The sequence below is a fragment of the Ostrea edulis genome, chromosome 1 (genome assembly GCF_947568905.1).
Source record: "Ostrea edulis chromosome 1, xbOstEdul1.1, whole genome shotgun sequence".
NCBI classification, from domain to species: Eukaryota; Metazoa; Mollusca; class Bivalvia; order Ostreida; family Ostreidae; genus Ostrea; species Ostrea edulis.
In genome coordinates, this window is record NC_079164.1 from 81110014 (window position 1) to 81132134 (window position 22121).

The window sequence follows — 22121 nt, forward strand, 5'->3', positions numbered from 1 at the left end:
TGAACACTATGACACTTTTGCAGCAAAGTTGCTCTGCATTGGGAGTAGAAGGACTTACAATAAAGAGACAATTAGGGACATTTTACAGCAGATGGAAGAAATGGTATAAGAGCAAATCACAGTATAAAAGAAATTATTATGACTTCATATTGCAAAATTTTCTCTGTATTTTTCTATAAAGCAAAAGCTTAGATGGTCATTCAAAACAACAATATATAGAAAATTGATAGACTTGATTAATGTATTGTAATGGTGTAATCTTCATAATTGCATCATTTTTTTCTCAGTCTAATTAAAATCAGACTTCTTAGATCCGGGCCGTATACTCTGCATAAGTAGATCTGACATAACCCGATTAGGGGTCATGTACATGTGAACTTTATGTTAGCCAATCAGCATGTCACATATGAAATCATCAGTGGTTACAATTCAAGGAAATTTACTGCGATTGTTTGGTTTGAAAGAAAACACATCGCAGCTAGATGTGACGTCACAATGCACCGTTTACATCGACTGGCATTATATTCCTCGCGATAATTAAGTACACATCTTAAAAACTATTCAAATCGTACCCATCCCTATTCATACATAAATCACAATTCACAATTAATTTAATCTGGGTGTATTTTACATCGTACGTTTGTTGTTTGTATGGACGGAATAGATTAGGCATTACTGCGAAAGTTTAAAATTCCTTATGTTAGAATACACAATTTTATAGTGTGGAGTTAAACTTGGGAGAGAGATTACTGCAACTTGTTTACAAATTGCTGGGAACCGCCTAAATAGCCATCATTGTCTGTATGGCGCAATCTGACTGGCTGATAGTTCTCATGAATATTTCAAGTGAAAGGTCATGCGGACATGACCCCCTATGGGTTATGTCAGATCCTATTGTAAGCGTATTTTAGGATCTGATTTTAATTGGATTGTTGTTTTTCATATATTTATTTTATTTATCTATTTATTTTTTTTTTGGCTTCAGAATCTTGATATCAGATGTTTGATTCAGAACTGCGAAATCCTAACTCCAAGGGATGCATCAACAGTCTTGAAGGTACATATATGCAACAAAAACGCAAAATGCTGAAGTCATGTCATATCTTTTTACTTCTGGGAGAGTCAGTAGGATTTCATGTCAAATGCAGATTCCTGAAAACAAAACCCTCTCTGTCGATATCTTTTCTTTCCTGCTTTTCTTCATGATTGATACCAGAAGTGAATTGTAGTGTAGTTATTTAAATTCTATGACAATTTTCTTTCATAATATAGGTGATTCAGTCTGTTGATCCAGATTACAGTCATCTAAAAAGTGAAAACCTGACTACACAACACTACTCGGTTCCTTTACTGCGAGACTTTAATGCATCACCCCCTGTAAGTAACACCATGGCTAGTGTAGAGGAAGAACTCTGTTCATTACACAGTCCACCTACAACATTGAATGGGTTTTTTAAATTCTGAAAATGAAAAAAAAAAAATTGGAAATGCACGTTAAGCTTAAGCTTTGCCAATATTATAGAAAAATCTTAATCTTTTTTATGCCTCTGTGTTCATTGTATGAATAGTGTTGTAATAAGGAAAGTTTAGTGCATCGGACAAGTTGTGAATGCTTGAAAGCTCATCACTGGAATTTTTGGAATAATATATTTTGAATATTCTCTTTACAGGAAGATGCTCCCAATCCACTTTTTCAAGTAATATCTTCCTCAAAGTTTGAAGAGAACTTACAGAAACAACTGAAGTTTGAAGAGACAGGCACTGTTTCTATGGATAGTACATATTTTGCAAATTTTTCCAAAAAACAGGAAAAGGTAATTAAAATGTTGAAGGAGATAATCATAGATTGAAACAGAGATAGAGGTACTGGTGTAGTCTCAGAAATGTACATAAATTGGTGACATGGCAGAGAGAAAGTGTCAGAAAATTTGTAATTTGTAGGTTTGTTTTTTTTACATTAATAATAAAAGTGTAGGTTGTTTATGAAGTCTGGGATAACTTGTATAATTGGAAAAACTTATTTATGCATAAATTATCCCATGCTTTCATTGTTTTCTTATCCTCATGATACAGACAACCTCGACATTTCTTCCTTATTTTTTAAAATATCTATCATTATGACATAATGTTCACTGTGGTTTGAACTTGTGTTTAGATTATATATTGATAGAATGGTTATAAATAATGATTACACATCACTTTATAGAATAGTTATAAATAATGATTACACATCACTTGATAGAATAGTTATAAATAATAATTACACATCACGTGATAGAGTAGTTATAAATAATAATTACACATCACTTGATAGAATAGTTATAAATAATGATTACACATCACTTGATAGAATAGTTATAAATAATAATTACACATCACTTGATAGAATAGTTATAAATAATAATTACACATCACTTCATTTTTTTTATGAAGAGTCGAGTTCACATTCTAATTCTTTGTAATACATGTATATACATGTGTATATCAAAATGCAACATTTTTCCATAAAGATTAAGAACTTTGAATTTAAATTAAATTCCCTATCTTTTTGAACATGGACTCTCTTTATGCTTTATAGCTACTAAAAGTGTGAAGCATCCACTTAATGCTTATGTGTAGAATTAGACACAAGCAGGGATTTGTTCAGAATGGAAATTAACACAGAAACGGAACCTTGTTCTTTCACTTTGTTTCTTAAAGCATGGACCTTTTATTTCAAGTGGAAAGATTGCTGCTTTCAAAGAGAAATAAGTTCACAGACTTATCATAGCTTTATTAGTGATGAAACATTGGTTATTGTAATAAATATGTATGTTTGTACCTTTGATTGCAGATATTTAGAGTCCACTTTTATTACTTTAAAAGTATGGATGCCCTAACCCTTTGCTATTTAAATTCTGTTTTAAAACAGTATAAATTTGACTATTGTCATTCATTCAGGCTTTTCACTTGTCTGCTGACCAAACCCCTCTCCCCCTTTCGGTCATTTCAATGTAAAATATCAATTTCTTTTCTAAATTGTATCTTATTTGGAATGAAACCTAAATTGTTATTTGTGTAAAGACAGATGTTTTCTCTTCATTAGAAATCTTCATGTTGTGATTTTTAATTTTTCATAGATAATCTGAGAGAAAGCAGTGAACCTGGGCTGAGTCAGACTTATACCTGTACTACATTTTACAGAGAATTTGATTGGTTAATTTGATTGGTTAATTTATCTGTATTTTCAGACAAAAGAGCTGTTAGTGGAACAATTCAGAGGGACATTAACAGCAGCATTTAAATTTTCGTTACAAAAATATTCTAAAGGTGAACTGATCTCATCCATTAGTGCAAGTACATCAAACAATTTCCTTGCATTTTACCTTTGACATTCTTTGTGATCTTGTTAGTTGAAGCATCACTTCCACTTTTTATTTGACTTTCAGATTTAGAGCAAATTTGGCCTTTTTTGAATGCTTTGAAGACAAATAAATACATTGACTTGATGATTAAGGTAAACTACATGCGTGTAATTTGCTATATATGTGTGTATTTGAATATTGTCACAAGTATTGTATGTACATGTAAATATCTTATATTATATACAGTAAAGTGATCCGGAGTCATGTATTGTTACAGTAAAGTGATCCGGAGTCATGTATTGTTACAGTAAAGTGATCCGGAGTCATGTATTGTTACAGTAAAGTGATCCGGAGTCATGTATTGTTACAGTAGAGTGATCCGGAGTCATGTATTGTTACAGTAGAGTGATCCGGAGTCATGTATTGTTACAGTAGAGTGATCCGGCATCATGAATTGTTACAGTAAAGTGATCCGGAGTCATGAATTGTTACAGTAAAGTGATCCGGAGTCAATAGTTAAAATTAATTATTGCTTGCAATTAATTTTTGTCATGCCAATTGCATTTCAAAGTTATAAATACTACATTGTATTATGTGTAATTTAGAATCTGAACTGGTTTTGATATTTTTTGTTTTAAAAATGCTTCAAAGTTATATTCAGTATTTTGAAAGCGTTTTAGCAAAATCATTACATCTTTAAGAGTTATGGTGGTTTTCCTTTTTTTCAAGATAGCACATGAGCAGGGGAGAATTTTTAAATGTGATGAAAGTTTTGCTATACTTGTGTTTGACAGGAAATTGAAGTCGTAGCAGAGAAGGAGTATTCAGCAGGCTATAGAAAATACCAGCTTGGACAATCGGTCATCAACTCCATAAAGATGAAGTATTTCAAGGAATCGGGATATCTGGAACAGGTAGGGTTGTTGATACTAGACAAGATGTGTTGTTTGCAAACTGCTCAACTGCCTCTTCTAAATATTCTCTTAAAGGACACATCGCATGTTTTTAAACTTTTTAATTTTTTCAGCAAAATTAATTCATTTCATGCCTAAAACTACTTTACATGTGTTTTAAATGAAACAGTTTGCGTAGTTTTCGAGTTTGAAAGCGATGAAATTCAAATCTTGCGTTATGCATATTTTCTTCGATATTTTACGCGCCATTATCTGTGACGTCATATGCAACCTCGAGCGAGAAGATTTGAAAACAGTTGTTAGCCATTTCATAAACAGATTAGATTTAATTGACAAACAAACAATTATCACATTAACGGCTTGTAAATAACACTGCATTAGGGTATTTTGTGCCGTTTAAGGGTGTACTTGCTATCAGTAGAGTGGATTTGGACTGTATTTTTTTTCAATTTTCAAAGGAAGGTATGAGGGACAAGCTGTGAATATTTTTTGTCGGCACAACGACTTTGCCTTAAAAAAAAACAGTAGAATTTGTCCCTGTACTTTTTCAAACAAGCACTTGGACAAAAACGTAGATAAACTGCAAGAAAATGGTTCTATCGAAGCTACGCACTGTTACATATAGGCCTACGGCATATGCTTTCCGTTCTGCTCTCAAATTCAATACACACTCGCACCAACTGACCTTCACCTTGTAACAACATATAGGCAGAACTTTGCTAGCAGTGTCTACCAACTGGTAGTTTTAAAAAAGAAATTTAAAGATAAAAGATAATTGAACTTTCAATTATAAATAATAAAATATGATATTTCCCAACTTTGAATTGAATTATAATGCTTTCATTTTTTTAAGGAACGCGTATGTGTTTACAACAACAGCACGCCGCGCTCCCACTTCCTAAGTAACGTGTAGATAACAAAAAATAATGATTAATAAAATTGTTTGAATAAAATAATTGAAAAGTATTGTGATTTTCACAATAAGTTTGATCATTTTTATTATTTTTTTTTTTTGAAATGCACCCGTGACAGTAGGCCTAGTTGTCAATGATAATCGTATCATAATTTAGGCCTATCTAACTTCTCCAAAAATAATTTAATTAAACAGTCAGGTAGTAAATGCTTACACACATAAGATTCCTTGCATTTGGTAATATTCACATACCCGTTACCATTCCTGATGCCAACTAGACAACAAGAGTATTATAGTTTATTATGTTTATTAAAGACTAATCAAAAGGGTACAACGTATGTTCCGAAGTGTGATGGACATTAGGAAATTGGCATTAAAACGGCCGCATTGTGTGGATATACAATAAAAAACTGGGTCCAGAAGGGATAGCTGGTATACTGACTAATAAGCCCCTGGCAACACCAGTGGCCCTGCGTTGGGTGCAGGTACCAAGGATCCCAAATTTAGGTACTAAGACATTTGGGTCCGAGATGGTTGAGAGCACATCTGTATACCCTGTTTCCCGGTGATTGCTACTGGTCAGTAGTACTTCTCTACCCAAGTACTCCAGTACTAAGTCTCCCCTCCTGTTACAAGAGGTGGAGAGGGCCCCAAGCCTGCAGGCTTTGCTATGACCCCAATCGAAAACTTTATAACATGCTCTACATGGCATACATTTGTAGACAACCTGTCTACCCAACATTTTTTACTTTATAACATTGCTCTACATGGCATACATTTGTAGACAACCTGTCTACCCAACATTGCGCCCACCATCATGTATGATGGCTGGGCAGGGAAACAATGAGCCAGATATGCCCACAACCCTCCCATTTATCCCTACGAACCCACCCCCCTTTAATACAATGCGACAAGAGTTTTGCAGTATTTATGCTAAAATGGCAGTACTATTATACATCTTAATAAAATTCATAAACCCAGCACTGTCTCTGATTTTAGTTTAACAGTCCAAGAATACTGCAGCTTGGATTGGCTCCTTCTTTCTTCGTGGTTTGACTATCGTCCAGTCCTTTGGTTGGTGCTTGTTCCATGTCTGGAAAAAACAAAAACTGACAGCAGATTACTGTAATAAGGGGAGTGGTGGGTGGGAAAATTCTTACGAGAGCGTCTGCTATGTTTCAGTGCTAATCTGCTCTTGTCTGGGACGGAAAAGGAAGTGCTATCTGCACATTAACTCGTACTATGATGGCTTTCGGTTTGATTAATTCGTTTGATTTTTAGATCGGCCAACATTGGAAAACAGTTGTTCCGTCAATTAAATGAGATTAATCTGGCATGAAGGCAAATTAATCTGTATTAATTGAACAGTCAGGTAGTAAATGCTTACACATAAGATTCCTTGCATTTGGTAATATTCACATACCCGTTACCATTCCTGATGCCACTAGACAACAAGAGTATTATAGTTTATTATGTTTATTAAAGACTAATCAAAAGGGTACAACGTATGTTCCAAACTGTGATGGACATTAGGAAATTGGCATTAAAACGGCCGCATTGTGTGGATATACAATAAAAAACTGGGTCCTAGAATGGGATGAAGTTTTATAAAGTATGCATACCAATTTAAAGATTTAAGGAGAGTAAAATGTATCTGTTTTAATTTTTTTGGAAGTATTTTTGTGGTGAAGAACCCTCAGAATTTGCCATTAATTACATATAAAATTTTTGCAAGTTGGAAGTCATATCATGAGGGTATATCTTGCAGCAAAAGATGATCTATAAGGAATACATTGGAATCATTCTAAGTAAGAGGAATCCCAACAGATGTCACAGAGAAATTTGGCAGTCCTTATGTTTGGAGCACACTGGCAAGAGTACAATTGTGAGATGCCTTTTATTACATGTACCTCTACGAAAGGAAATTAAAAAGTATAGACGTGTATAAATGATCTCATTTCATTTTCTTATGAATATTCATATAGATATTGATTACTTTCTTTCAGCTTCCAGATTATTCATTTCCAGACCATATATCTTTCAAAGTAAGTACGTACTAATGTATGTGTTATATCAGCTTCGTAGTGGATGACTCGAGTATTTTTAACTGTTTTTAGTGTGAGCTTTGAATTTTGTGAATAGTGGTATTAAGTATGTACATTTGTATACGACACTATTTTTCAATTGTGGGAGGACATTTTAGTATTTATACAATTGATTATTTATATAAAATGAGGAATGCATTTAAACATTTTTATGTTTTAAAATTATTATTTTTTTGCATTTTGTAATGGAAATGAAACTGTCACCAAACAATTACAGAAATAAAAACCCAGTTACATGGATATGGAGGCAGGATTTAATATCCCAAGAATTTTTTTGCTTTTATTAAATGAGAAAAGCATGTCCTTTCAAAATGTGCCAAACCTTTGATTTTTAAGATGATTATGCTGGTTGCTTTTTGAATTATAATACAAATTATTCAGATAATTTTTTTTTTTTTAGATTGGGAAATTTCTTTACTCTTTGATGAACAGGCATTTAAAGATACTTTCCAAAAGACCTGATGGGTATGTTTATATGGCAAAGTTTTTTATGTGAAAAGATCAGCATCATGATGGATTTGACTTGAAATCAATGTAGTGCTGTAGTATCTGATTAATGGACTCTGAATAGTATCAGTGTAAATGGACTCTGAACTAATATTTTTTTTTGTCCAAACTATTTTTTTCTAATATAAGATCAATGTTTGGAGTGATTTGAAAAGAAATAGTAATAAGATTTCTTTTTCAGCACGTCACACAATATTCCTGTCTTTTGTTATGCCAGTCGAGATCAGGGTAAAGACGGAAGAGTTTTAGCATTTATTCAAGTGAGTGATGCTGCTATTTTTGTCCAGGGACATTAAATGGCATCTGTCTGTCAATCCTATCCGTCAAATACACTTTAAAGTGGCCTATACATTACTGAATGCCTGTACACCTGCTTATTTCATTTAATATTACTACTAATTAATATCATATTATAAAGCTGATGCCCCACCCCCCACCACCCGTCCACCATCACAACCATTTATCTTATATTGTCTTGTTTATTACAAGCTTTTGCACTAAATACAGGCATTACACACATTGATTAAAATAAGTGAAGATGAGGTATTAATGACAATTTAGATAATTGATGAAATTTACACAGTGTACTTCATAAAGCTCATACACTGCATTTAACACAAAGGTGGCTTTTAATATCATCGTTAGGTATTGATAATTTTCAATCAGTGTTGTGTAAAGAAGTTTGAGGTCATGTAAGGTTATCTGAATCTCAACATTTAGAAAGCTATTGTTGTAATCATTCAAGTCAGTGTTGTTCTTTAAGTTTGTTTTTTCCTCCTTTCATTTCTTTCAGACTCATCCCCGGATCAAAAAAATGTTTATGGAAAATTCAGTAATGAAATGTGAGCAAGTGTTTTACCCGATGATAGTGCCTCCAGTTCCCTGGCACGGCAAACAGTTGGGTGGATTTATCACATTTAACAGTGAGTACATGTGTCTGTAATCAATTAGAGTTGTATCTTTCCAAGACTTTGATATTCTACACAACATACACATACATGCATGACAGCCATTTTTTATTCTTTCTTGAATTTGCCTAAAATCAGAAAGTTACAAGTGTATGAGATCTTTTAGTACAAGATATCCCACTTAAAATGGCCTTCAACACTTGCCCTGGTAGACTTTAACGGACGTGTGTACTTTTGATTTGTGGTCAAGATTATATTGTTTAAAGCTTAGATATTATGAACCAACTAATCACCAGTGTGAGACCAATATTACCCATGTGAGACAGCCATGTGAAATTTTTCTGTCCTATCCTGCTATGACATTATGGATTATAACATATTTTTTTTATTTCTGGTACATGGTGAAAAAAAAATTGCATTTTCTTCAATGATTTGATATAGCTTTCTGGGGACAGCTTGTGGATAGAATTTGACAAAAATAATCATTTATTATATACTTGTGTGGAAGAGTGAAATTTCACCGAGGGACCATGATTTATAGTCTAGGACGAGACAAAGACCCGTCCTAGCACCGAGGGACCACAATTTACAGTCTAGGATGAGACATCGAGGGGCCACGATTTATAGTCTCGGACGAGAAATGGACCCATCCTAGCACCAAGGGACCACGATTTATAGTCTAGGACGAGACAAAGGCCTGTACTAGACCATGGATCTTTTCACCACAATGGAATTTCACTATCCTACACTTGTTATAATGAATGATTCTGTTATTCTGATAACATTGTCGTTAAACCTGTTTCATAGCACTATCGTTTTTTTTAGGTGATTTAATAAGATGTTTAGATGACATTCGGATGGAACTAAAATACCTTCAGAAATATCCGGAAGATTCTCTTCATCCAGTCATGGACTCGTTGAACACTCTTGGAACCTGTGGCTGGAAAATCAACACAAAAGTCAGTGAAAAGTTTTTATAAAAATCAACACAAAAGTCAGTGGAAAGTTTTTATACACGATATATTAAAAACAAAGTTGTGGGGGAGGGGGAGTATACTGGAATGGGGTTGTCCATCTGTCCGTCCGTCTGTAGACACAATGGTTTCTGGGCTCTAAAGCGTTATCCTTTCCACCTACAGTCACCATATCATACATATGGACTACTCATGGGACGAAGGGGTTCCCTGTCGAATTTGGAGTCAAAAAGTCAAGCGCACTGGACATCAAAATAGCAATATGGTTTCCGGGCTCTAAAGTGTTATCCTTTCCACCAACAGTCACCATATCATACATATGGACTACCAATGGGACGAAGATATTCCCTATCAAATTTATCTCTTATTCATTTCTCCCTAGAGAAGAGACTACCCAAGGTTTTGTCATGCCCTTTTCTTTTTTACACTTAGGAAAGAAGTAGTTTATACCTATTAACAACACCCATTGGGAGATTGGGGTAAGCGGGAGGTATTCTTAGTGAGCATTGCTCACAGTACCTCTTGTTTCATTTACAATTGATTACAGTATTGTTTATTACATGCGGTAATGATTATGGAATAATGAATGGAGTGGGGGTGGGCAGATCACGAATTACCCATCTACCACACACAGTCCAATACTGAAACAGTCTTTATTTAAAATACACAGACCACATACAATCCAATACTTAAACAGTCTTTATTAATACCCAGACCATATACAATCCAATACTGCACCAGCATCATTTCTATATGCCTAGAACACATACAGCCCAACACTGTACCAGTACCATCTCTATATGCCTAGAACACATACAGCCCAACACTGTACCAGTACCATCTCTATATGCCTAGAACACATACAGTCGAATACGGCACCAGTATCATCACTATGTACCCAGACCACATACAGTCTATTATTGAACCACTGCTATCACTGTAGTAAGAGTCTGATAAAGGTAAACTGTAGTAAGCTATATTCTTTTCAGATGCTGGATGTTATTATGGAGCTGTTCAAAAAAGATGCTGGTTCTTCGTTGGATCTCCCTCCTGCCAAACACACTCTGCCTAAACCCGTCTTTCCTCTTCTAGAAGTTAAAGAGTTAGTAACACACTCAGCCTAAACCCATCTTTCCTCTTCTAGAAGTTAAAGAGTTAGTAAAACACTCTGCCTAAACCTGTCTTTCCTCTTCTAGAAGTTAAAGAGTTAGTAACACACTTTGCCTAAACCCATCTTTCCTTTTCTAGAAGTTAAAGAGTTAGTAACCCACATCAATACATGTTTTCTGATTCAAAGAAAGTTCTATGCAATATATAGGTGTTATTGTATAGTTGTTAGGCCAATTCAACTTAATTGATAGATTATCATCCCCGCCTACCCCTCAAATTATTATATATTATTGTATAGTTGTTACAGGGTATTATTATAGAATACCTTAAACAAACTAGAAGTAAAAGTCAGTCAATTTAGTCGTTTTATTGAAATCAGGATGATCGAAAGCAAAACTGAAAATGAAGACGAAAAGAAGAAAAAGATGGCTGAGCTATGGAGGAAATACTTCAAAATGAAGAAGGACCGAGCTGAGACGCACAGTTTATGGTGTCACATGCATAAGACATTATCACTAGCTGAATCGGTAAGGGGGTAGGGCTGTTACAAGGAATTATTCATTAATTCACTAGACAAATTTATCAAGAGGCTGTTTGATTATAATTGGTGTTTTGTTGATAAACTTTACTTTAACACTGATCAAATCACTATTTACAGTTTATCTTGCGTTGATATACATGGAGCTGGGACACGCATTTTGTATAACAAAATTTAGATGAGACATTTTTTGTCCTCATTGTGTAATAAAATTACAGTTTGTCTGCAAGGTTATTTCTTGTACTTTTAAACCTGACATTTGAACAAATTTCAAAAGTAAGATTTTTTTTTATCAAAGAATGGGATTTTTAAAATATGAAAGTACCTTCCATACAATAATTCTATTTTTCAGATCAGAGATGAAGTCATATGGTTTCCACACAATTTAGATTTCAGGGGTAGAAGCTATCCCTTCATGCCCCACTTGAATTATCATGGTATTGTTAAACACTTGATATAAAATATATGACAATTTTATTGTACTGTTTGTATGTATTTTGTACTTAATCGTCCTTCATTAATTGTCCAGGGGACGATGTCAGACGGTCTCTTTTCCAATTTGCCAATGGAAAACCTTTAGGAGAAAAGGGACTTGACTGGCTGAAGATACACTTGATAAATTTAACTGGCTTTGCAAAAAGGTAACTTCTGATTACAAAAGCAGCCATTTTCAATGTCAGAGAGTATTTAAGCTTTGAGATCTGAAAGATTGTCATGTGTGTGTTTTGTTTGGTGCCTTCATCTTGTTTATGAGAGAAAGAATTTTATCAAAAAATAATTTTGAGGCTTCATTATGTAAATATGTTTTGACATGTGCCCTTTGTATTTATTTTTGACACTTGAACAGTGTAAATATACATTACCAATAGTCTGTGTTTGCTCCTAGGTCTTCAAATACTGAGAGGCTCCACTTGGCCAATAAGTTGTTACCAGATATAATGGATTCCGCTGATAATCCTCTTGAGGTAAGTTTACTACATGTGTTATGAGTACATAGTCAAATTATATGATTTGTAATGTAATGACTTTGTGCTTCTTGTACACATGTGTCCTTAGCTTTTTAGCTCACCTGAGCCTTTATAGGTACAGCTTTTTGTATACTGTAGGTGTGCACTGTTTAAATGTATATGAAGGTGATTGGTTATGGCTGTCATTGATCTACAGTGTAGCTGTAATCTCTGACAACATGAATTCTACAGGGAAGAAAGTGGTGGCAGACATCGGATGAGCCTTTCCAGACCCTTGCTGTCTGTATGGAAGTGACAACAGCCTTAAGATCTGAAGACCCCACCCAGTTTGTATCCTACTTCCCTACCCATCAAGATGGTTCATGTAATGGTCTCCAGCACTATGCTGCACTGGGCAGGGATCAAGCAGGAGCAGAGTCGGTGAATTTGAGTCCCTTCACACACCCCCAGGATGTGTACAGTGATGTTGTGGAACTGGTTAGCTTCTTACTGTGTTTATTACAACAAAGTATATTTATTCCATTGCCCCTGAGCTTTTCACTCAAAGATGATTATAGAACTGCATGTATGTTGATGTGCTTGTCGTTTTGCTTCAGGTGGAGAAAATACGACAGAAGGATGCTGAGGAAGGACTAGAAATAGCACAGAAACTTGAGGGACTCATCAAAAGAAAGGTTCAGTTTTGAGTCATCAAAATTTTTGGATGATGGTGCAAACATTCTTATTTAGAGAAAAAAAGTTTGAACAAGTTCTTTTACACTATCAAATCTTTCTTGAAAAACAATACGTATCACATGGGTTTTTTTCTTCTTCAAAATTTCAGACAATTAAGCAGACGATAATGACCTCTGTATATGGAGTCACAATGTATGGAGCTAAGCTACAAATCTACAAACAGATAAACCCTCTGTCTGACGAGGCCCTTCCCAGTGAATTCCATATGCCTGCTAGCGTCTACTTGGCTAGATGTGCTTTCAAGGCCCTGGAGGAGATGTTCTCCAGTGCCAGGTCAATCCAGGTTTGTGATGAGGACAAAATTGGGATGTAATTTTTAGTCTTTTTACATTTGCAGTGTAAATACCAGCTCATGCTCTCTTGGATGGCAGTGTAGACAGTAGCTAATGAAAAGCATGTGATGGCTTACATTGGATGCAACACTGTTTATGTGGCTACAATAGTAATTGTCCAATCTTATTTCTTATGACTGAACTCCACCTAGCCAACTTGATAAGCAGTCATGTCTGGTAGGCCCCAACTGCATCGGAACCATTATTATGTCTCCGATTCCGTCCTGGTTTTGATATTTAGTATGTTCAACGAGAACACATTTTTTGCATTAACTTTGGCAACTTTTCAGTAAACAAGCATGTTACTTAATTACTATCAGATATAGTGAGTTCAGGCACATTTTAGCATCGTTTTTGAAAGTTGAAGGGGTGGGGAACAAACGGAGGAAAAGGGTGCCGTTATATTTATATGAAAAATCTTAGTTTGCAAGAAAAGCAGTTCTGCCCAAATCCCTAAATCGTAAAGTGGGAGGGGGGTATCCCTCAGAACATTTATGAGTTCAACTCATCAATTCAACCTTGCATTTCCACTACCATTCACCACTACTATATCAAGCGGCCAGCCACTAAATTGATCTTTGCATATACTAATGACAATATTTTATGTTACATGTGATAGTTTAAGGCGATGTCAGGAACATATGTGCATATGGTGAGGAAATAAAACTATTTCTTTTGTTTTATCTCCACTACCAAACATCAGAAATTTAATCCAATAACTTATGTTTTGGTACTAGGGCATTCACTTGCAACATTCTGAAAAATAATCTTCAAACCAGGCAGATATCAGAAATGAGGTCTTTAACCATCACTGATTTGTATAGTGACGCATAATTTTCGTAACTTCTTTTTATGAAGAGTTTCAAAATTTTCTATTTCCAACATTCCTTATTTACCCAAGTAAACTGTCATTTCAGTCCCCTCTCAAGTTGAATAGTAATTCACCCTTGCACTAATCTTCCATGCGAGATCACATTTGATGCAAGTTTTTATTGAATGTAGTATTATAATGTCACTAGATTACAAATTCAAGGCACAGCTGTACATGTACAACAATAACATTCTGATTTGCATAGAGAATGTTTGTATGCAGAAAGTACTGTAGTAAGATGAAGTCATACTGTGTGGAAAATGGAATACCATCTCCGTACAGAGATGAATCTCGTGTTCGGCTAAAACTGTAACTAATGCGTCTTTCTTGTTCTAGGATTGGTTCACACAGATAGCCCGAGGGATGGCCAAGAGCTGCAAATTGCCCACCCAGTGGATCATGCCCATGGGCATGCCCGTGATTCAGCCCTACATAAAGCTGGATGATGACATGAAGTTCAAGAGGGATTATAATATAGAAGAGTTGCTGAAGTTTAAGTAAGTATGGTCAGTTGACACATAAATTGTATTTATATGGAGGAGTTGGAATATTATCAAACTTTGTTGTCAAATCGGGAATGCAAATAAGAGTAACCTAAATACATATAGTTTTCTTTGATGATGTATGTTTTGAGATATGACTGATTGAGTCATATCAAGTTTTATGCCCCCAAAGATGGAAGATCGGGAGGCATATTGTTTTTGTCCTGTCTGTCATTCTGTCTGAAACTTTAACCTTACTAATAACTTTTGAACAGTAAGTGCTAGGGCTTTGATATTTCACATGAGTATTCCTTGTGACAAGACCTTCCCGTGGGTACTAAATCTTTTGACCTTGGCATTTGACGTACTTTTTAAAAAAAATTGACATTGGTCATAACTTCTAAATGGTAAATATTAGAGCTTTAATTTTTTTGTGACAAGATCTTTCTACTGGTACCAAGATATTTGTCCTTGTGACCTTGGCCATCTTTGGAATTGGCCATTATCAGGGGCATTTGTGCTTCATTGTGGACTTTTTTTTACCAGAATTGAAAGCAGAAAACAGAGAAATGGTTTTCCTCCAAACTACATCCATTCCATTGATGCAAGTCACATGATGCTAACATCACTGGAAATGTACAGGTAATGGAAGTTTGTAGTTATTCTGAACTGTTTAAAGTTTAGATTTACACCATGCTCAATAGGACACGAGTCCAGCTAAATGTGTACACTACAAAACATTGCATTTTACAATATAACAATCAAGTGAAAATACATGTAAATTTCTCGTCTGTGGTTAAAATGTCTTGACGAAAACATTTTATACCCATAATTTTCAGAGCTGGATTGACTTTTGCGTCTGTTCATGACTGCTACTGGACTCATGCCAATGATGTGGATTTAATGAATAAGGTAGGCATGATTAGGATTTCATTAATTAACCTACATGTATCTCCCACTATCTGTATGCTATTTGACCACCCAACTGCAGACAAAAGTCAAGGACAGCATTTAAGTATCTTTTCACCTTACTGCAAGTGGGAATTGAAGCAGACTTGCTCATTTGGAGCATATTAAGATACTTCTTCCAACTTATGGTCCAAAGACTGCATCTGGCCTACCTACATTTTGTGCTTCAATGCCTTGGTAAAGATAGCATTTAAATTTCTTTCCAGCTCATTAAAAGTGATTAATCAAAAAACATGTCTTACAGATGCTCAATTTAATGCAGTTAGGTCTGTTGTCATCTTCTTGCAAAATTATCACATCTTTGTTTGTCATGATGATCAAGGTCATTCAGAATAAAGGAAGTAAGGATTGGTGTTATGTAAGTTTATTATGAGAAATAACTTTGCAAGGTGTGTATCATAAAGGTTGTTTAGAAAGAACCTGGTTTTTCCAATACACGCAGTTTTGAGTATGCCCTGTAGGGAGTATTAGTTGGTTGGAAGATTATAGTGTCATTTTGAATTCATGATGTCTCTATTTTATCTTTGTGTTTGCTGTTTACTGTACATTGTATCTGTGCAATGATTGCTCTTTGCTCTAAACACTTTTGAAATCGAATTTTGTATTATCAAATTTCATTTTTCAGTTGTGTCGCAAACAGTTTGTAGCCTTGCATAGTCAACCTTTATTAGAAACCCTCTCTGCAGATTTCATGAGACACATAGAGAAGTACCAAAAGTAAGCATTTCTAGAAGGGTAACATTTCTATTATTACCGATAATCTATAATTATACAAATGATATTCATAACTACACATTGTTTTTTAAAGGTACATGTATGATCATTACTGTAATGCAAATTCTTTACTTCTGCATTCACAAGTGCAACTTCTTTTTTCATAATAAAAATACATCCACAAATTTTACATGTACAAGTCCAATCTAATTAAAATTAGATCTTCCATCCGCTCCTCAGTTTTCGATACGTCGCGTGGAACGACGTATCGAAAACTGGGGAGCAGATGGAAGATCTAATTTTAATTAGATTGATACAAGTCCAACTTTTATTTCTTAAGACAAGACTTTTACTGAGGTTTTGGTTGCAATATTTTCAGGGAGCATCCAAAATTAGACAAATCTCACAAGCAGTCTGTAACTGACCTCAGGGAACTGGTGTGTAGTGTGCCACAGAAAGGTAAGTTCATATCAGACGTACTCCAACAAGGAGACTATAACCCATCTCAGGGAACTAGCCCATAGTTAATGTTATCAAAGGCCAGGCTACCCAAGTGACACATCGTATGATACATGTACAAGACTTTGTGGCCGTTTTATAAAAAAGGAATGATTTTTTTAACGTCTAGCGGGTATGGATACATAGAGGCTCCGTGAGACACTGAAGCGTGAGGATAGGAGACCAATAGACGCTCGGTGAAACCAATACCAGACGTTGTCTTTTACGTCTAACGATTTGTAGAGTCGTAATTTCTATGTGTCTGAGAAGAACGAAGTCTTACCATGTGGAAATGTTCCTTATGGCATCAGAAAGATGGGAGTGTTATGACCTTAATATGAATCATACCTCGTAGGTCAAGGTCACTGAACATTTTTTTTTACCTGCTCAGGTTTTATGTGCTTTGTTGCTATCAGTTCTTACTTGGTGCAAATGTTCTTTATGAAAGGTTGTATCATGCCCTTGATCCAAGGGCATATTTCTGTGGTCAGGTTACAACCGACTTATAGTGTTTCCCTATGTTTCGAATCCCATGGGGATCCGGGTTAGAGTAGATTCTTAATACCCCTTGCTTGTCGTAAGAGGTGACTAAATGGGGCAGTCCTTCAGATGAGACCACAAAAAGCCGAGGTCCTGTATCACAGCAGGTGTGGCACGATAAAGATCCCTCCCTGCTAAATGACTGTAAGCGCTGAGCATAGGCCTAAATTTTGCAGCCCTTCACCGGCAGTGGTGACATCTCCAGATGAATGAAATATTATCAGAGGGACGTTAAACAATATACAACCAACCAACTCTATGTTTCGACTAAAATTTCTACATGATAATGCCTCTCTGTTGATGTAAAATAGGGTACCTAGTAACTAATACTGTGAAACATGGAATAGACTACTAGATACATTGTAATGGATGTATTTTGTACCATTTGCAGTGCTCTATTCTTTATTAAAATGTTGACCATTTGACATCAGTTATTGTGATCAGTACACCAGAATTTCTGAAAATAATTTTTCCATTTATTTTAGGTACATTTGACTTGGACAAAGTGTTGGAGTCTGAGTATTTCTTCAGTTAACATAGACCTGAGCTTGCCGAACAGAACTTTGTGATACTACAAGCTGATCTGTGATGTTTATAAATAAACATTAAAATTTTAAAAAGAGATATCTGTGAATTATGTATGGACGGGTACTGATACAGATTTCCTATTTTGTGTCAGATGCTGTTTAACTTTAACATGGTAATTCATTTGTGCTCAAAAACACGCATCTTAATCAGAATTTTTAAGATAGTTTTACATGTTTTGTTACATAATTTTCTTATTTGATTTGTTGTGTTAATAGATTGATCAACATTAAGTGTTGAAATATCAGTTATTATGTTTAATAGTACATAATTTATCAACATTAAATGTTGAATCCACCAATTGAATCCACCAATCATTTGAGTTAGTATTTGAATATTCACCAAATGAAAGAGTTATGGCCCCTGTGTGCAGCTCACTGTTGTGAAAAGGACATGTGTTTACCATTCTATAAATAAAGAAAAAGGAGACTCAGAAAGTGAAGTATTGCTGTCGGTTCCTTTTTATTTACGTGCAAATGTACAGGTTTTGTCCAGATATCTGGCTGGCTGCACGCATGGCAGATCTCGCCTCAGATATCCATTTTTTTTCGGTCATTAGGCTCGGCAGTAGAGAGCTTCTATTCTCTTCGATCTTTCTCCGTCAGCTCTCTCCATGATAGCATTGGCCAACCAACTCTACGCTTACCAGGAACTTGTATATTGAGAGCACACTTGACTGCACTGCTGGATCTGATGACGTGGCCATACCAGCGGAGTCTCCTTTCCCTTAAGATGAGGTTGAGGTCACTGAGACCAAGCCGCCCCAGCAATTCGATTGAACCTATAGAGGCCATATCTTCAGGCTTGGTGTTGTAGATCTGTCTTTTCATGACCCTGTCATTGTGCTGTAGGCGATGAAGATTTGGCTTGGTCAGTGCCCAGGTCTCGCTGGCATGGAGCATAGTTCTCCGTACACAAGTGCTATACACTCGACCACAGGTCTTGTTTGACAGGTGGCATGATGTCGGGACTGGTAGCAGCTCCTTCAACTTCTTACAAGCGGTCTTCACACGCGTAGTGGTTGCAAGGTCATAGCCACCTGCTGCAGAAAGCATGTCTTCGAGGTAGCAGAAGGAACCTACAACCTCCAACTTGTCCAGACCAACTTGACATCACTCTGCGGCCTGCCGTCAAGAGTATTATAGATCTTTTATCATGTGATATAAAGTCCTCAGATGTACAGTACATGTATATATGGAAAATCTATACAAAAATGGAAACATTAAGATTCAGAGGTATTTGACAGTCTCCCATAAAGATCACTATCATCACTTCAGGCAAAAAATGTGGTGTGCAAGAAGTTTACAAGCAGAGATAGACCAGCAAAGAGTAGCATAAATGGGGCCATTGCAAAGCTGAGAATGGTAGTTTTATTCAGACCAAATTGCCTGGACTGACCATGAATAACCAGCAGATACTGGTCAAACTGTTTGGCAGCGAGTTTGTCATCAGGAAATGGATAAGGTGCCCCCAGGCGATGAGCAGCAGACAGTCCAGATATTGTGGCAATCTCGTGAGTGTTGATGAGGGTGTAAGCTCCACAGTACCAAGTATTTTGTTTGCCTTGTATGTATCTAACAAGAGGTACCACAAAGGCGTAATGATGCCAGCTGTGGGCAAACTGTCGCCACCAACGCCTCAGGAGGACCTTGTCTGGATTGAGGTCTTTTTCTGTCCAAATGGATCGAAGTTTGTCATTTAGATAAATTGTTTGGTAAATATTTTGATTTTTTCCTTTCAAGTGTGGTTGATAATTTGTCAAGTTGAAAGACATTTCTATCTTTTCTGGGTCCTTTTCATCGATGTGAATGAAATACTGATCAATGTCTTTGTGCAGTTCATAGTATTTTTTCATGTAATCTTCATCCTCATGAGTTATTATCAGATCATTGAAATATCTGACATTTCCTAGAGCTTTTCGTTCCATAAATGTTGGATTCTCCAAGACTTTTAGGGCAGTTTCAGCATCACACGCAAATATGATGTCATCGAATTCCTCTACTTTTCCACTGTGATCTGTTACCGTGACTTTCCCAGGGCATCTGCTCACTTTTGAAACACTCCTGTTGCCATGGAAATGCACACCACAGTTATCCATTATTTTTTTGTACATATCTTGAAGTTTGGGAAAAGCAAACATTTCTGGTGTTTGACTCAAAAGTCTTTTGGAATCATAGTCAAACAGTCTGAGATCATCATCGAGAAAAACACGAGCCATGATGGCTGATGACACATAGGGAGTCTGGTTTCCTGTTCCAAAAAACAGGGCGGTGAGGGGAAAAACCATGTAATTGCAGAAGTCCTCCGAGAAGCCGTACCATTTCAGAACTTTAGCAATGGGCAGGAAAATGAAAATGGCCTCAAACTTGTTGATAATTTTGAGAACTTTCTCGAATCTAGCAATGTCATCCCGCAGGTTTTCAGTTAAGTCTGATGGAGCATAGTTAGTCCAAGCAGATTTTCCTTTGCCAAATGAAATGGTCATGTGCACTGGACTTGTTTGCAGGTTGAACTCCCTCATGATGTTCAGCACATTTCTGTATGTCGGGCATCCTCCTTGTACTCCTGTAATTCATGAAATATTCTTAGCTTCTTTCACATGTATAAACAGAACAAATCAAGTCTAATACGCTGCGTGTATGTACGTTAGGTTGTATAATTAATTTCATGTCTTTTTGACAGCTAACCATCATTGATAAAGACTCCTCCTTTAATTTCTCACACATTGCGTGTATGTATGTCAGGTTGTGTAATTAATTTCATGTCTTTTTGACAGCTAACCCTCATTGATAACGAATACTCCTTTAATTTCTCACACACTGCGTGTATGTACGTTAGGTTGTGTAATTAATATTTGTGTCTTTTTGATAGCTAACCATCATTGATAACAACTCCTCCTTTAATTTCCGAGGAACAGGCAACTCCTCCTGGCACACTCGCTTTTTCCCAGACCTGCACATCGAATTTCTCCGGACACCGTGACAGACTGAATGCAGCAGCTGTTCCCGCGGCTCCTGACCCCACCACTAGGACTTTCTTTGGCATCTTCTGACAGTTAAAAAACAGATATATCCATTATGAAATAAAAATATTTTATTTAAAATTTCACAAATCATACCTTTCCCTCTCTCAAAAATAGATATTAATTTTTATCTTGAAGGTCCTATAAAAATTTGATTCCAAAATTTGGTCCATCTTATTATCTGCTTAACTGTCATTTTCTGAGGTTTGAAAAATAGAAGCAGTCCAATTCATGTGTTATCCTACATGTAGCCTATCCCGGCCTATGCCTGTCCACTTCTCTAAAGAGAATAGTATTGCTTCAGCCAGCTATTTAAAGGTTTAGTGGCGAAACTTTTATTCTGTTTTCACTAGTAATCATTTACATTCATTACATTTTCTTCCCCATCTTATTTCAATAAGCTTAGGGATGCTAACCAAGACCACAGGAATTTTGTTTAATAGTACTAAATTGAGGTCTATACTATACAATCCCCCTAATGTTTTTTTATTAAGTGGTGGTATGGTGTAGATCCCTTCTTTTTTTATTTATTACAGGCAAAAATTGCCGGTTCCTGTGCCATACGTGATTCTTACTTGTACAATGTACGAGTACTCACTGCGTCAGATCTATCGGATTTTTTTCTTCCCGTTCTGCAGCTTTTTTCTTTGTTTTCGGTAATCCCTCTTGTTTTCGGTAAATCGATGCACCGCTGGAAAAAAAATTGCTTCACATAAAGTCTGCAAAGAAAAAATGCCTACACGCATGCTATGCGCAAGGTCACGCACATAAATTATCGAGCTCTACTTATCATAGATAACCATTCCTCACCTTCGTCTTGTCAAGACAGACCTCTACAATCTCTGACAGGGCCTGGTCAATAAGTTATGCAAACGTTATGAAACCAATTTTGAGTCACATGTCACTGCAGCTGTTGTTTGTAAACAACATCCGGGTATTTCCAATATGGCCGCATCCACTAGGCACCTCAAGTAAAACTACTGAACAGTTACAGTGCAAGTTTTCTAAATTTATAGAGAAAATTGAAATAACGTCTCAAGTATGTATCATTTTGTCATTCTTGTTTTATTAATGAAGTTATTTTAAGAAGGA

At 35.9% G+C, this 22121-nt stretch overlaps 5 protein-coding genes across 8 annotated transcripts in view; 2 read left to right on the forward strand and 3 right to left on the reverse strand.

The window, feature by feature from the left end:
• The window catches only part of LOC125679169 (DNA-directed RNA polymerase, mitochondrial-like), a 23355-nt gene extending 4577 nt beyond the window's left edge, over positions 1–18778 (forward strand). The window contains exons 5-31 of one of the 4 annotated variants that reach the window (XM_048918149.2): positions 1–103; positions 986–1057; positions 1273–1377; positions 1671–1814; positions 3231–3336; positions 3429–3496; positions 4139–4258; positions 6940–7056; positions 7178–7216; positions 7677–7741; positions 7965–8043; positions 8577–8706; positions 9517–9650; positions 10655–10767; positions 11155–11302; positions 11666–11750; positions 11843–11954; positions 12200–12278; positions 12513–12758; positions 12878–12955; positions 13105–13299; positions 14556–14716; positions 15248–15343; positions 15541–15613; positions 16296–16387; positions 16764–16843; positions 17908–18778. The exon at positions 1–103 is cut by the window's left edge and continues 56 nt beyond it. In XM_048918149.2, the coding sequence (XP_048774106.2) occupies positions 1–103; positions 986–1057; positions 1273–1377; positions 1671–1814; positions 3231–3336; positions 3429–3496; positions 4139–4258; positions 6940–7056; positions 7178–7216; positions 7677–7741; positions 7965–8043; positions 8577–8706; positions 9517–9650; positions 10655–10767; positions 11155–11302; positions 11666–11750; positions 11843–11954; positions 12200–12278; positions 12513–12758; positions 12878–12955; positions 13105–13299; positions 14556–14716; positions 15248–15343; positions 15541–15613; positions 16296–16387; positions 16764–16843; positions 17908–17957 (2890 nt within the window). In that variant the 3' untranslated portion in view covers positions 17958–18778. Of the gene's footprint in view, positions 104–985; positions 1058–1272; positions 1378–1670; positions 1815–3230; positions 3337–3428; positions 3497–4138; positions 4259–6939; positions 7057–7177; positions 7217–7676; positions 7742–7964; positions 8044–8576; positions 8707–9516; positions 9651–10654; positions 10768–11154; positions 11303–11665; positions 11751–11842; positions 11955–12199; positions 12279–12512; positions 12759–12877; positions 12956–13104; positions 13300–14555; positions 14717–15247; positions 15344–15540; positions 15614–16295; positions 16388–16763 lie in introns of all 4 variants that reach the window. The other 3 variants (XM_048918152.2, XM_056162211.1, XM_056162214.1) reach the window with 3 other exon arrangements.
• Positions 1–22121, reverse strand: part of LOC130054058 (uncharacterized) — a 1204346-nt gene that overhangs the window by 1037337 nt on the left and 144888 nt on the right. The gene's annotated exons all lie outside the window — the stretch shown is intronic.
• LOC125679196 (uncharacterized) lies at positions 18446–21966 on the reverse strand. Its single transcript, XM_048918209.2, has 4 exons — positions 21840–21966; positions 21628–21720; positions 20884–21055; positions 18446–20572 (listed from the first exon to the last, which is right to left on the reverse strand). The coding sequence occupies exons 3-4, from the start codon at positions 21050–21052 to the stop codon at positions 19281–19283; spliced, it is 1461 nt and encodes a 486-aa protein (XP_048774166.2). The 5' UTR covers positions 21053–21055; positions 21628–21720; positions 21840–21966; the 3' UTR covers positions 18446–19280.
• LOC130048217 (uncharacterized) lies at positions 18586–19062 on the reverse strand. Its single transcript, XM_056144626.1, has one exon. It carries the CDS (start codon positions 19060–19062, stop codon positions 18586–18588), a length of 477 nt encoding a protein of 158 aa, XP_056000601.1.
• The window catches only part of LOC125679236 (ciliogenesis and planar polarity effector 2-like), a 6699-nt gene continuing 6537 nt past the window's right edge, over positions 21960–22121 (forward strand). The window contains exon 1 of the mRNA XM_048918285.2: positions 21960–22068. The gene's annotated coding sequence lies outside the window, so the exon portion shown is untranslated. The remainder of the gene's footprint in view (positions 22069–22121) is intronic.

Bases quoted from the DNA above. Each gene is read 5' to 3' on its own strand.
- LOC130048217 (XM_056144626.1), bottom strand. From the start codon at position 19,062: ATGCTTTCTGCAGCAGGTGGCTATGACCTTGCAACCACTACGCGTGTG.
- LOC125679196 (XM_048918209.2), bottom strand. From the start codon at position 21,052: ATGCCAAAGAAAGTCCTAGTGGTGGGGTCAGGAGCCGCGGGAACAGCT. The intron at 20,573-20,883 runs GTTAGCTATCAA...CATGAATTACAG, and splicing joins AGGAGTTGTTATCAATGATG to GAGTACAAGGAGGATGCCCG.